We start from the raw sequence: 15,770 nt of genomic DNA, 5'->3' as shown, positions 1-15,770 counted from the left end.
TTATTTTAAAAACACGTGGAGGGCATCACCTATGGCTTGTGTTGGATGGAAGATCCTGCTGTCCTCTGTTCCTGCAGCCCTACAGTACCAGTCCCTGGCGTTCTTGCACCATTCTGTCCTGCTTGTCTACTCATTTATAAATCTATCATCCCCTCCAGAGGAAGGGGGAATAAAAGGTGAATCTGCTAAGTAAATTTTGATAGGGGAAAAAGATAAAGGAGAATATGGTGTCCTATGAGACTTGTGCTGATAGCTTTTAGCTGTCTAACATTACCACCTGTGGTGCACACAATCCTTTCAACACATCATGGTTACATTTCTGTCCTTTTTCTGTGTTTTCTCTGAGCTGCCTAGGTGAGCAGATGTTAGCCCTTGCTGGGAAGGCAGGGACAGATAGCTTTGCTGTGCCTCCAGCCCTCGCAAGGCTGGGATAGAAGAATGTGCAGCTCTCAGGTCAGGGCAAGGGCTGGTTTTGCTCAGTATCTAATCAGTCAGTAGAAACTATTTAGGGAAGTAAGAAATAAGATCTGGCTGTGAATAGGGTAACTTTTTCCTCCAGTATAAATTCCCAACTATGAGCAGCCAGTGATTTAGGAATTGCTTGCACCAGAGACTGCATCCAGACCGTCTCATTAATGGCCACAGATGATCAGCAACCCCACCTGCTCGTCCTGCCCAGGGGCTCTCCCCAGCCTCTCCTCCTGGCCAGGACCCAGCCCCAGGGCCAAGGTGTCAAATACACGAAGTGCCTGTACAAATTTTGGAAAAGTTAATGGCTGGGTAGAGGAGAGAAACCCAAACTGAGCTCTGGAGTGAATGCAGCATGAGCTCAGCAGTTTGACCTGCCGGCTCGCAGGCAGGACCACGCGTAACACAAAATCAGCCAAAGCCTGGCCTTCAAGGACCAGCTCTTCACAAAAGCCTCTGCCTGAACTGAATGCTTTAAAAAGGGCGCTGCCAGATGTTTCTTGTTTCAGAAATAAGTAGCACCACGGAGGGCTCTGCTGCTCCGTGAGCCTGGTTTGTGAGTGCTGGGCTCCTGTCTCTGAGCCCTGCCCAAGGGACTGAGCTGGCAGCCCTCGATGGCATTAGTCTAGAGCTGTGACTTGCTGTGGAGGGAGAAAGGGCACACGATACCGTTTTCTCCTTCAGCTGAGCTCATTCCCACATTTTCCTCTTTCCCATTTGATGTACAGGCTTTATTTGTCTTTCTCCAGTGTTCAGTTTCCTTTGCTTATCTGCAGTTCTGCAGCCTCGAATAACACTGTGTCCTTCCTAGAGATGTTAACTAGAGGTTGCTTTCCCAATTATTGATTTAACAAACAACAACTAGAGAAATATTTGATAGGTGGTTCATTTGAAAGCAAGAACGTATCTTGGGGACAGAGAATATTTTATGCATTAGCAGTGCGCTCCCTTTGACCCAACATGCCTTCTTGTGCCTCTGGGTCTTTGTTGTCAAACCCCTGGGGTAGAGCGGTGGCAGTAAATGGGCACCATAATTAGGCCAGACAAGGTGGGAAGGGAAGAGAGTGTCAAATGGCAGGAGAGAAATGGAGTATATGTCCTGAGCTGGATGGGAGGGAAGCTGGAGTTGAGCTAGGACTGATAATTTGCATTCAGAGTTGAGAAATCATTTTTGATCCTTTTTTTTCTATTCAATTTTCTATTGTGATTACAAGCCAAAATGACCATTACCGGGCACCTCTGCTCATCAGCTTTATGGATTGGTGCCAGCTTCAGCTCTGGGAATAATGTATTTTAGGTGCTGTTTTGACTGCAAGAGGGCACTAACAATTGTGATACAACGCACTGAAAAAGTAGATAATAGAAGTGGATAACTGTGGTGCTGTTTAAAGTAGATATTGATAAAGAAGTCTGGAGACGCGAATTCTGCTCCCCTCTCTGCCTCGTGTTTCCTCTTTGAGCTAGGGGAAGCCAGTGCACTTTTTTTGTGATCCTGTGGTTCAGCTCTTCTAAAGCGACATCAGAGCATCCTAACATGTACCCTTGCATTTGGTACCCACAGAAAATGTTCATTGTCTTTCCCACACAATAGGATGACTATATTTTAATACTGGGACTTCTGAATTTCAACCACTTTTCTGCTGTACAGTCTGTAGCTGCGCAAAAGCAAGACAGGTTGTACTGCTCAGCCCTGCATCATTGATCGAGCTCCGTTCCTCTACTCAAAAATCTTGTTCAATGTTTCTAAATTTAGATCCCTCGAGTAAAGGGAAGTCAATTTGCTCTCTGAAGTTGAGAAATTGCCCACAACAATTAGGCAGTGCTACAACCATTTAGTGATTCTGATTGCATCTGTTTCTAAGTATGACAAAGCTTCTTCCAACGGCTGCAGAAGCAGCAGTATGGCAGGGCAGGAAAGGAAAGCACAGATGTCTGCCTGGGTGATTTAACAGACCTAATGCCACACTTCTGTTAGCCTGATGTTGTCCTTTGAGATCATCAACAGAAAGCATGAGCTGATTCACCCTCTTGGGGTGGAGCTAAACCTGAAACTCAGTTTGCCCGAGGAGGCTTGGGTCTCTCTGTGGCAGGAACGGCGGCTGCTGCTGATCACAGCGTCCTGAGACACTTGTGTCGGCTGTGCAGATCACAGTTGTTTTGAACTGCATGTGGCAAGCCAACACTAAAGTGAGCTCAAGTGAAGGGCATTAACTGAGCTCAAGTGAAAGACATTAATTTTAACATATAGCATGTCTCAAATTTCCAACTCTGTATGAGTATGAAGACCTCATGTGCAAAAGTATCATTTCAAGTTTAGATATTGTCTCAAAAGGGATAAAATGACTGCATTAATGTGCCATTTGGGGCTAGTTTTCTTTACACAAAATGTGACTGACTGAACAGCTTTTTCTCGGTTATAAACATTTAGGATTGAACACAGCAGTCTGTGTGTATGTGATACGCATTTTGTATTTACATACAGCCAGACTGTGGTAGACATGCTAATATATACATTCACACTATTCTATACTTACGTATTACCAATGTGGGGTATATTTTAAATACTTATCTATGCCATCTCAAGAGAGCTGCATACAATAGATCTGACCTTGGAAAAGATACTAAGGGTAATAATGCACACTGTGGTTGGTGTTTGTGCACTTTCTGGGCATATCAGAAGCACAAACAGTACATAAAATATGGAAGGACAGCGTCTTGGAATAATTTCTTTTAAATGCAAAACATATCAAACGTTAATCTAAGTTGCTTTTTTTATGAATAAGAATCTCAAAAGGAAAAGGGAAAGTTAGTGGTGAATTAAGTTGGATTTTTTTAGTTGATATTTGTTTAATTTTGTGTTATTGCAGAAACTGGAACACAAAGAAGTTTTGGTTGGCTTGTTGTTCCTGGTTTTCCCATTCATCCCAGCCAGCAACCTCTTCTTCAGGGTGGGATTTGTGGTGGCAGAGCGAGTCCTTTACATGCCGAGGTAACTATTCCAATTGAATTCCTTTCTAATGAGACCACCATCCCATTTTCTAAAAGCAGGCATGATTACTTCTTCCCTTTTACAATACTTCAAACATTATATTGCTAGTCAGTGTGTTCTCTGCCTTTGAGTTTTGGCTTGATAGCATGAGAGATTTTATAGTCAGTTGAGAGCAGATTGCTTGGCAGGAGCAAAGCTACCCAAAATCCTTTCTCTTTTCTTTTCTTTTTTTTTTTTTTTTTAATAGCACAGATTTTTTTTTTTGTGTGTGCTTGAAACAGCTCAATACAGTGATGAGGTGTTGTTTTTTGAGGATTGACCACCAAGACTCTTTCTCTTGGTAGCGTTATCAACTTATGTTGTCCACTGTCTTTACCCTAAGGACAGGTATACCTATCTGAAAAGTTAACCTGTCATATTTTTATTGTGGTAATGCTCAGCCTTCCCACTTCATTAGGTGGTCAGTAAAAACAAAAGTAACAGTATCACTGTCTTAAAAGGCTGCTGGCTTCAGTTGTGGAATATGCGCATGACCTCCTGCCTGTATGCTATTGACTGCATATGCATCTAGGAGTGGAGCATTTGCAGTTGTTGAAGAGGATAAGGAAAATCCAGCCACTCCTCCATCCCTTCAGTCTCTGCCCTGGGATTTCCCTCAGCTTCCAGCCTCGGACAATTGTCACTTCAGCAGTCTGGGTGCTTCCGATTGCATTTACTCAAGGACAACTTTGAGGTGCTACTTCTGACATATCCACAGTATCCAGACCATAGGCTGCAGTGACAAAGGACATTCATCCAAGATGCACCAGACCATTGACCATTTCACAGAATCACAGAATGGTTGAGGTTGAAAGGGACCTCTGGAGGTCATCTGGTCTAAATCCCCTGCTCAAGCAGGGCCACCTAGAGCCGGTTGCCTGGGACCATATCCAGATGGCTTTTGAATAGCCCCAAGGTGGAGACTCCACAACCTCTCTGGGCAACCTGTGCCAGTGTAGTTTGTTCCAGACATGAGCATAAATGGTCATTCTTGAATGCTGCAAGTCAGAAAGCCCAATTCTACTCTTGGGTGCAAAGGGTCACCATCTGTTATCTCTAACGGGAACTGCCGTTGTGGAGCTGTCGACAAAGCACAAGTCCTCAGTTGCACTCTGGATTACTTTGTGATAACTGAAATGATAGTTTTATTCCACAAAATGTTTAAATTGTATTCCTCAGAAAATGTGGATCCAAAAATCCCAAGAAAAACGCTTAGAGGCGGTCTTTTGCAAAGCCGTATGTATATTCTGATGGTCATTTGTACTAACACAAAAGGGCTGCTCATTGGTGTAAAACTTAGGCTGTGTAGAAGCTGTTGCATTTATTACAAGCTGCTTATGCAGTAAGGCTATATCTCTGTGCTCTGCTATATACTGACTTACTTTTTGGGTCAAATCGTGCTGACTTTATTCACATCACTAACCCTGCTTTTGTTTGCTGAGAGTATACCTGGAAGTATAGTGAGTGAAAGTTGTCCCTCGGAGTTATTTTGCAAATAAATGATACCCTCAACTAATGGATCTTGCATCATATCAAATTAACTTGGAAATCAGATTGCTTTAAATTCATGTAACAGAAAATGAGGGAACACATGAAAGCGCAAAGCTATTAAGGAAACAGTCAGCTGAACATAGGGCTGTGTTGAGTGCTTGCATTTCTGAATCTCAAAAGAACAACTGCGGAAAATACTTCAGCCGTCAGCAGTTCCTCGTCCTCCTCCAGATGAGACTGCTGATATAATGAGAGGAGGGGCAATGAAGAAGAAAAAAGGGATATGTTTGTGCAGAGAAAATTAATCAGCGTTAACATGTGTGCATATAGTTTGTATAATGCTTTTCATCTCCCTGAGGGCTTTGTAAATATATGACCTACAAAGTAGGTAATTGATAGTTGCTGCTTTTTTCAGGCAGGAAAACTGAGGGAGAAGGATTAAATGGTTTCTCCGGAGTAAGTCTGTGTCGGAGTCCCTGGATCTCGTACTTCGCTCAGATCACTCATGTCCTGCTTTGCAATATTTGGTTTTTTGCTCTTACCCCAGGTTGGCAGGCAGCTGGCATGAAAAGGGAAGGCAAACCCTGGCAGTTTGTGGGAAAGGTAGGCAGTTTCCAGCCAAAGGATCTGGAGAGAGCTGAGCTCGTGGCTCCAAGTTACCAAGAAATGAGCTCTCTTACATCCTCTGGGTGCAAAATGGCATGAGTGGTGAGGGGGACCTCTGCGAACATTCATGACTATGGCAGAACAAAAATAATGTGGGTTGGTTTTGGTTTTTTTTTCCCCTTGGGAGCGTGGCAGTTTAATAACGATGTTTAGGTAGGGCTCGCATTCTTTATTTAGAACAGCCTTTAGCAGTTTTCTTATGTTACATCTTGAAAGCCCTTGAAAAGGGCTTTTCCTATACTTTGCCATTTCTTCTCTAAAACTCAGTTAGCAAGTCAGAGGTGGTCGTTCAGCTTTATTTAGACAAAAGTCCTCAATCAGATGGAGAGAAGTCAGTGATCTATGTTTTTGGGCTTATGCTGGAAGGTGCTTTTCTATCTCTGTTTCCATTAATAGCCTTTTATTAATATTTATGGATGTGACAGTTGCATACGTGTGTCACAGCCTGAAGTCCTAATTCAGTGTTGCTCAGTAGTTACCTGGGCAAAATGTCAAGCATTTTCTTTTTGATAAAAGTTAAGTAAGGACCCAAGGATTTATGTAAAAGATGTTGTAAATAGAAAGGAACAAGGAATAAGCCTTTTGCTCAATGTCTAATTATATGGCTGGGCCTTGCCTTCTGGGGATTGATGGGTATTTGGAACAATTCCTCTTCTGTCTGCAGCCGTGCCTCAGGGGAGAAGGATATAAGCTAAGTCAAAATGGTTGAATGTTTTCTTTAATTGGCTTTAGCAAAACAGAAATATTTGGAGAAAATGTTTCTTGTATTTAATTTTCATTTGAGGGTTACAAGCACTTATTTTTTAAACCAGGAATTCTTAATAGTATTACTTGAGCCTGAAAAACTTCATAGGAAAACAATTTATTGTCTTTCAACTTTTAATTTTAATTTTGTTGTCGTTTTCTTATCCTTAAGAGGGGAAAACTTGTTTTCAGGAGGGCTAGGGGTGTGAAACAGAAATTTTGAGAGTGGTGGACAGGATACAACTCTATAGGCCACAGTTTTCCAAAGAGGCATCGCAATAAATAGCTGGATCAGTGAAAGATGTAAACCACTGCCGGTTTTTCCCTCTTCAAAATGTAGATGTAATTATGCTTACTGCGTACCTGCTAATGCTGCTCAGAAGACCACAGACAGCCTAATCGTTTGAAAATCCAGAACGACTATGTGCATCCAGTTATTCTGAGCCGTGAGCAATTTGTCTGTACTTAAGCAGGAGCACTACCTCTTCCTCTGTGTTGCCCTTCACCATGCAGAAACTGGAGAGGCAACGCAAACTCTTGGGCCATCCAGGAGCTGCCTGCCCTAATGACATACCAGCAGAGCTGGGGTTGCTCTCACCTCATGGGATCAGACCTTTCCTACCAGAGCAATTTCTACATTTTCCTTATCTTTCACTGCTACCCCGATAGCAGTGGCTTCTGGCTGGGCTGCTGTATTGTAGCTGAACAACTTAAGCTGTTTTCACAACCTCATATGAACCAACAAATCGACCAAAATATTGCTACATGGCTTATGTCCAATTTGCTGAAAGCAGTAGGCAATCCAGTGGTACCTGCACCGTTTTTATGGCAACTCATTTGTGGTGGATATTGCAATGAGTGGGTTGCAGAGTGCACAGTTACTCTTCCCCAGCACAGGCAATTATGGGTTGCTGTTGTTTTTTTCACCAGCTCCTCACTGTATCAATAGTTGATGTTGCAGCCCTCATTGTCAATACTAGATGAGATCACTGCTATATACAGGATGGCATTTGCTTCAGTGTCTCTCTCAAAATGTGCAAGAAAGCCAGCATCCAGAAAAATGTGCGCTTGTATTTTTCAGGAACTTAACACATCATGTTAAAGCTTTCCCCGTGCCACAGCAAAACAGGGATCATATGAATTTTTGCCTTTGCATAGAGCATGTTTTTGATTCTTTGGTTAATGCATTCGTTCCAATTAGTGTAATTCCATACATTATTAACTTTTGTAATAGGGGAAAAAAAAAAAAAAAAGAACCTGGTAGGTAGCAGAATCATCTGTAATTTTTATGAACCTGAATATCCCTGAGCAGAAGTCTCCTTTTCTTACAAGGCAGCCACTTGAGGATGGGACTTACTGGTGCTTTTCTTTTCTGGGAGCATGTTATGCTCTCCACATTATCTTCGTTTTCTTAAAGACCAGTTGTGTGATGGGGTGGTGCTGTATTTTCAGTTTCCTTTGCCACCCCTTTCTTTAACGTTATTTGAAGCTACAAGTTCACCAGGAGCTGAATTCCTGTTTACCTATTCAGAATTCCTTCGGTATTAGATCAGATCCTGTAAGGGATCATCTGATTTACAAAAGAAGCTTCTCTTTTCAATTGGAGTCAAACCCTGACCCCAGCGAAGTCAGCAGTGAAAGTCCCATTGACTCCATGGAGACAGTTTATCTGCTCTCCGACCTCAATTCAGCAATGTAATTAAGCTTTTTGCCTGCTTTCAAGTTAAATCCACAATTCATTTGGGATTCGGATCTGGAATCCAAGTTACACCTGTTCCATTTACCTAAAAACCCCATGATTTCAATGCCTTACTCTATTGCTGCTGTTCTTGCGAGGGCCGTGGAGCAGCCGAAGTTCAGAAGGAGTGAACTGGATTATATTCCCTGTAGTTCAGCCATGGACCTGAGGGCGCTGGGAGGGGACTGGGAGGGCATTACGTGGTGGCAGCGAGCCAGACCCCAGCCCCAGCCTGGTCCCTCTTTACCGTGAGGGGTGCCTGTCCCTGCTCCAGGGCATCGATTCGAGCAGCGGTCTGTGAAATGGCTTGTGGCTGGACACGAGGAGGTTGGGACCTTGGCTGAGGCAAGCCACTCCGGTTCTACTTCCCCATCTATTAAATGGGGATAGTAACTCCACTCTGCCCTTCGGAAGGGGGCAGAGGGAGTTGTCATTAATTAATTAGTTAGTTCTCATTAATTAATGAGAACTAACTGCTTGTAGAAAGGCTAAACGCTGCAAGCAGCTACCTTTCAGATGCGTATCCAAACTTAAGCTCCCAGCTCTTGAAGGCTTGCCCACCCCTATTAAGCACTTGAAGGAGAAATCAAAGCAGCCATCCTCTGTTAACGCAGGCAAGAAATGCTGAGATGCTAGTGCCATATATTTTGGCAAAAGGCAGTAAAGACGTAGGAATAAAAGCTGAAATGATTCTGCAAAGCTGAAAAAGATTAGCTCATGGCGCGTTTGGTCTAGACTGCAGTCTTGCGTTATTTTAACTAAATTTAAAACATGCTTTTGAGAAACATGTTGCGTTTTGGCCATGTACAATCAATTCAGGAAAAAGCTAAATTTGTGTCGAGTATGAGCATTAATGGCTATACTGGAAAGATTTTTGGTTTCATTGTGATATATTAGGTTACAGGAAAACCTTCAAATGCATTTATTCTGCTCTTGAAAATAATACAGATATGTAAGGATACTGCTTTTTAAAAATAGTAATAAATTAAGTTAATGTCATCTTGTGGAAATAATCTACTTGGTCATGTTGGTTAAAAGAGGAATTCTTATTTACAAGGGAATATGGTGCCCTTAAGAAGATGCCTTGTGAAATTTAATAGAAAATACTTTCCTGCATGAAGTTTTTGGAGCCTTGCAATGGAATTGAATGGGAAATTATGTCCCTACTATAGAATTCCAGAAGTTATTACAGTATTTTAATTAAAACTGTAGCATACAGACCCTTCCCAGTAAAGTATATAAGATTTAGGGAAATTTCTGTGGAATCCCCATGGAATTATGTTGTATTTTTCATTTATAAAATGTTTTCTTTCCATAATGCATATAGTAATCAAAAGCCTGAAAAGTTTCTGTATTACCTGTAAATGTTTCAGATAGGAATCTGTTGGAAGTGGAATCTTGGACTCAAACACTCTAATGAAGTGAATTTTTTTATCACGTGACTTATTGGAAGGAAGGGAAGGGAAATGTGTCCAAATGTTAAATAGCCATTCAAAGGTTAGCGAAATTATTCATTTCTGGTCCATATTTTCTCTCTAATAAGGAAAGTAAGAGTTCCTGCATTTTCTCTAATTACATCATGTTCTGACTAGAGGACCACATTGCTAGTGGAGGTAAATCATTTTGATGACTTAGCCGATCATGTCTAAGTGTCTTTAATATAGGCCTGCATAGCTTTTAATTTAGAGCCGAGGACAAAGTCTAACACTAACTCATAAGGTACCTTTCCAAATTTGATGTATTCTGCCAGTGTTTATCGTTCTCTATGTCTTTGTATTACAACTTGCAGACCTTATTCCAGGAAAAGGCCTCTTAATTCTGGTGATAATTTGACATTTTATTCACCAGACTCAGTAGTAGTAAGTTAAGTACGCTGCCAGTTACTTGGCTGTCACACTGGTATTTGAGCTGTGAGGCTTGTTTTTTTCCAATGGGATTTATTTTGTATACTAAATATTATAGCTTAATGGTGGTCCTGAAGTCTTTTAAAACGTCTAGTAACCAAGAAAAAAAAAGGTATTAATTTCACGTCATCATTACTGGGAGATAGGCAGTTTAAACAATGCTTTTCCCTTTGTCCCCAAAACGCAGTACCAGTGAAAAAGCAGAGATGCATAGTGAATGCTGCTGGCTGTCTGCGTGTGACAGAGACACATCCTGCATCCTCCTTGCCTTTGGACATTTAGTCCAAAAACGTGACTGTTCCCACAGGTTTTTCCCTCGTAGTCCCAACTGGTTGAGAAAGTTTTGATACAACATTTTCCCATGGAAAATACGACATTTTAGTTAACCCAAAACTTCTTGCCAAGGTGTGCTGACAACAGTGAAACTGGTTTTAAACAAAAGGCTTCTCCAACCCAAGATGGAGTTTATGGTCAAAAGGACATGGACAACAGAAATGGACAGTTGGATGGATGTGGCTCAGAATTGCCTCTTTGGGGGGGACGGTCATCTGGAAGTTGGGACATCAAGGTCCCTCTGCCACACACCAGCGTTTTTCCAGGATCGTTAGTGCTGGATCTATACCCTGCTGGATCACTCGGTGGTGGCAGTTTAATCCAGACCTGATCTAGGCCCATGCTTGCACTCCTGTCAAATTAGCCAGCCTGTGACTTGCTGAAGTTAGGCTAGCCTTGTATCAGCTGCGAGAGAAAATCTTGATCCAGTGGTAAGCTTGGCAGTACAAAGTAAACTTCTCAAAACTTCTGGAATACATTTGGACCAGTGGAGTGTGGTTATTCCAGATCAGCACTTGGGCTTTGATGGCTGGAGAATTTTGTGGACCCCAAACTTGGAGCCCAACAAGTGCACTTACTGCATCCCCAGCTCTCAGCATGACCTGGTGCAGCGGTTTGAATCTGGGTGATCCAGGTCACAGGGAGTGCCCTGACTTCTGAATCTCTGGCTGTTCTGGGTGACGTGGGTTCAAACTAACACGCTATTTGTTCAAACAAATACACTATTTTTCCAGATGAAAACATTTTTTAAAAGTCCAGATTTTATCCTGGCCCCCCAAAACAGCTCCAACCTTGGAAAACTTGACATTTTTCATAAAACAGCATCTTGCTACCCTGCCAGTGCTGCTCATTGCTGGAGCTCTGTGCCTGAGAGTGCTTTTTGGGGCAGAAAGAGCCACCCTGGCCATGCTTGGTTTTGCCAGTGCTCCCTTCGGCATCTGACTGCTGCGTAGTGAGGCAGGAGCAGCCCACATGGCATGCCAAGCACACTTTTTGCAATCAATTACTCCCCATTAGAGAAGTGTGAGCAGAGCCGAGGAGTTTAACAGGGATGAACTGCCTTTGTCCCCTGCAGCCACAGCCCTGCCTGCAAGCTGCATTTCAGCGGACTTTGGCTCTTCCTCTCAGTGTGTTTCCCCAGCTCAGGCTGCAGAGCTGGAGCGGCTTGGACTGGGAGCACGAAAAGCGTGTCGTGCCAGGTAACATATGTGTGGGACTGGGGTTAGGAAGCTTGTGGGGAACTATAAAACCAAGAGAATCAAATGTTTGTGTTCAGCATTTGGACCTGGCAGCAGACACCGTCTTTCTCAAGGCTGCACTCCCTGCTCTCTGAAGGGTGACAGCAGCAACACAGTATGCACTTAGTTTAAGTCATGCACGCAAGGGTTAAACTTGCTTCAGAGCAGCTTGAAAGTGAGGGTTAGTTTTTATGGAGGGAAAGGGACTCATCTTAAATAAGTGCTGGAAATCGAGAAGGAGGTTTGCAGCCCAGAAAGAGCCTCCAGGGTGAAATGTCAAAGCCGAGTGCATTTTCTGGTCTCAGTATAGTTTTGAGATAATCCCTTTTGTTGCATTAGCAGCCCCTGAACAGGGCAATATTTCTTTCATGCTTTGACAGGCTGCTTATAGGCAACTCTTTTCCAAACTGATATGTATGTATGTATGCATCTGGATTCTTATCTAGGCTGAGCTCTGAAATCTAGAGTAACTGCTCTGATGAAATCAGTGGATTTACTCCAAGTTTACATGCGTGTAGTTGAGATTAAATCAGTTTTAAAAAAAAAACACAACTAAGTCACAGGATTTGACATCCCCAAAATAACCATTAAAAAGCATGAGGAAGGCATCTTTTCTGCATAGTTTCTCCCACCCTTTTTAACTCCTGAGCTTACAGCCCTACCTGGGTGAGTTAGAAAAGGCTGGGGCTGCAGTGCTGCTGCCTGGGCAGGTTCCCTCTTGCGCGGTGCCTCTGAACTGCAGTGCTCAGCCTGCTCTGCCCACACACTCCTCTGTGGAGTGGAAACCTGTGCTGTGCAAAGTCACAACTCAGAAAATACAGTAAGATGCGTGACTAGAACATGCCTCATTTTTCAGGAGCTTTCTGCAGCAGTAGGTCTCCAAGCAGTTTCTGGAGGAGGTAAATGGTTTCTGATGCAGGCAGATTGCTGTAGCAGAACGTCCTCATAATCTTGGGCTGTGGCACTAACCATACATGACTTTGATGAGATGCCATCTCCAAGAACCAAATGTAGCGAAGCCGTTCCTGACTTCTACTAAAAAGTGAGAAACCTGGTCCATAGAGGGAGAGAGGAGCTGTGTGTAAGCGTTGTCAGTAACAGCCTTGCCTTGGTAAAGGAGCCATAATGGCCAAAGAAAAGGTTGAATTTGTGATCTAATTACCCAAGAAGTGTTTGCAAATATTAAGTATCTGCTGTTTTGGCTCTTGTTTTAATCGGGCAATACACGTAGCGCACCATGGGAAACAGGGTCTGTGTGCCACCTCATTCCCATCTGCTTGTGCCTCCTCTCACTTCACTTCCTTGCAGGTGGAATGATATTAACAAACCACGGAAATTATAGATGAAAATCTGTCATTGCACAGCTCCCTGCATGCAGTCTGCCAGAAACACATGGCAATGGCACAGAGAGTTTGCCTGCCGGGTGCAGTCCTGTCCTTGCTGCAATTCAGGACGTGCCTAAGGTACCACTTTAGTACTGCAGGAGTCTGAAACGCGGGGAATCATGAAACCATTGGCCTGTTGGTCCATTTGCCGAGCTCTCCTGCAGCATCATTGAATTTCTGAAGCCACAGGTTCTCCTGTGTTAAGTGTGCTCGTTGTGAGCCCACGGAAAAACTATTACCATGTTAACCTGTTGGGCTGTTCCTCAGGTCCTGCTTCACTTCTGACCCCGGGGAACCAAGCTGGCATGGACTTTTCACAGTGGGAAATGGTTGCTGTAGCAGGCTGTTGCTTATCCTACAGAAGAAAAAAAAAAAAAAGCTTAGTAGTTTTACAGTAATCCAGTGGAAAATGGACTTAAAAAAATAATAGTGGGTTGGGGATTTTGCTTGTTTCCCATTGTTTTGTTTTCCATACAAAGTATTTCAGAAAAGCGATTGCATGACAGGGGATGACAATGCCAAGAGAAAAGCCCTTCAGGAGAAATGGTCCCCTCCCTAGGAAATGCTAGAGTTAACAAAAAAACCCCAAACAAACCCCAAACCCACAATCCTGCAGCCTCCATACATATGCAGATAGCTATGGAGATGTCTGGAATGTAGTACTTAAAAGTTTTTCAAGTGGCAAATAGGTCTTTGATGAAAGGTCCTTTTGAGACATTTTCATTTTTTTCTGTAAATGTATGTGAGTAAAATTTGATTTCCTGGCGAGCCAGCCCTAACGTTTGATATGGAGTCGAGTCCCCCGTCACTCTGAGAAGAAAAGCTAATGTATTTGAAATGTTCTCTGTGTTTGTAGGTGGTGGCAGAGTTAGCCACAAAGGAAGTGTCTTAGAGTCACCAGGCAAGTTACTTTAATTAGAGGAGCGCGGTCTCACCTGTATGGGCTCTTCCCACCACAGCACTGCCGCCAGGGCTGCTGCCGACTCGCTAAAACTCAGCGCAGCTTCAGACCTCTTCCCATGAGGTTGGGAAGAAGGGAAATGGGATGAACTTGCATCCCATGAGTGAAGCACGGCAGGGGGGGCTCTCCAGGTCCAGCAACCGTCGGGGCATGTTGCCGCTGCAGCAACTCCATCTTAGCAAGCTTTACTGGTTCAAAACTTCATGGTCTCTGTACTAAAGCCGATTTCTGTACTGGGACTGTTGAGTCTAGTGTGAAAAAAGTGTGTTGTAGGGTATGAGGGATTATGTGTTTTTGGGACTAGGAAACAATATAATTATGGGTTTTTGACAGATGCTTAATACATTAGTGTGGACACTTTATTGTTTTGTTTAGAGCAGATCAAGGGATCTGGAGGGGGTGTCTGGATTTGCCCTGATTTCACCATAATTATTTGGCCTTAAGGTAGAAATGTAAAGAGATATGCAAAAATTACTAAGGATAATAGCTTTGGGGATGTTGCAGGGAGTTGTTGTTTTGCAAACAATTTGTGGCGTGAAATCACAAACGCACATGCTTTCCTGGCAGCAAAGGACACGTGAGTGCTTTCTGTGCTTCTGGGAGTCCTTGGCCTGCAAAAGACCTGCAGCCAGGAATGTAACATCTGCCCTCAGCCAGGGGATGGGCTTGAAATGACCACGTCATAAAGAAAAACCATGCAAAAAGATGTGGCTCCACCTGACACCTGCACTGAAAGGTCCCTGACAAGATAATGCGGGCGTGTCCTCCCCACCCTTTCCTTGATGATCTGTGGCAGGAAATTGTCTGAAGTTTTAAGCCAAACTTACCAGGTTCTGAAAATAAAAGTATTCACCTACTTCATGCTTTCTGATCCTTTTCCTTCTTTTCCTTTCTTTTGGGTGCCCATGTACTTTATAGTGCAGGTACATTGACTGTCGGCTAGTTAGGCTATAATTGTGGCACAACTACAACTCAGTCCTAATGTTGTCACAATTACCTCTATCTTATTAAAGTGTAAATCATGCTTCAACCCTGCCCTCTTTAGCATCACTCCTTTAACCTTACCCTTAGCAGCTTTGCGGTTTGGGATTCTGGTATGTTAGCTACATGATCCCGTTCTAGCAGCCATTTGGGAACCCGTTCCCCTCTGTAGTCACACTTACTGCTGAATCCTGTAGTCTTGCTGTCTTGCTGAGTGTGGATGTAGAGCCTTTGGGTTACCTGTTTATCTCTCAGGGAGTCCTGTGGGCTTTTCAGTGAGATAGCTTGGTTTCCATTGCGTACTCCCCTGAGTTGTGGGTAGATCCCTGGACTGCAGCTTTAGCATCTTGTTTGCCAGTAGCCTGTCTGCAGAGCAAATCACTTTATTGCCATGTTTCAGGTTCCTGCTCTGTAAGAGGACAATTGCAGCAGACCTCCCTTACAAAGTGCTTTGGGAGCCCCTGATGGAAAGTGCCATGCGGAGCTGGGAACTGCTACGTACTTGTGCTGTGTCATTGCCAGTGCAGCTGGGATGGGAGCTGCAGTCTGAGATGAACCCTTACTCCTCTGTAGCACCCAGCATCTCTCTGTAACTATCGTGGCGATGCATTCTAGATGTTCGAGAATAACCCCTGGAAGCAGCACCTTTCCAGTGGCTGAGTGAGCTGTAATGCGGTGCTGGCTGTGCCCCGGACAAGCAGGCTGAGTGCTGCTGCTAAGGCAGAAATTCCCAACAGCTGGGACAGGATTTGAAATAAATACCAAGACATTGACGTTTGCATTTTTTGTTTTCTGGACGCATTCATGATTCTGTTAGAAAAGGCCTGTTCTTG

At 43.5% G+C, this 15,770-nt stretch overlaps 1 protein-coding gene across 2 annotated transcripts in view; it reads left to right on the top strand.

Moving 5' to 3' along the window:
* Positions 1–15,770, top strand: part of TMTC1 (transmembrane and tetratricopeptide repeat containing 1) — a 136,060-nt gene that overhangs the window by 71,757 nt on the left and 48,533 nt on the right. For both annotated transcript variants that reach the window (XM_009332903.1, XM_009332902.1), the window contains one exon: positions 3,336–3,457. In XM_009332903.1, coding sequence (XP_009331178.1) covers positions 3,336–3,457 — 122 coding nt within the window. The remainder of the gene's footprint in view (positions 1–3,335; positions 3,458–15,770) is intronic.

The sequence above is a fragment of the Pygoscelis adeliae genome, unplaced genomic scaffold (genome assembly GCF_000699105.1).
Source record: "Pygoscelis adeliae isolate BGI_AS28 unplaced genomic scaffold, ASM69910v1 Scaffold38, whole genome shotgun sequence".
Lineage (NCBI taxonomy): Eukaryota > Metazoa > Chordata > Aves > Sphenisciformes > Spheniscidae > Pygoscelis > Pygoscelis adeliae.
This window is presented reverse-complemented; position numbering and strand designations above follow the sequence as displayed.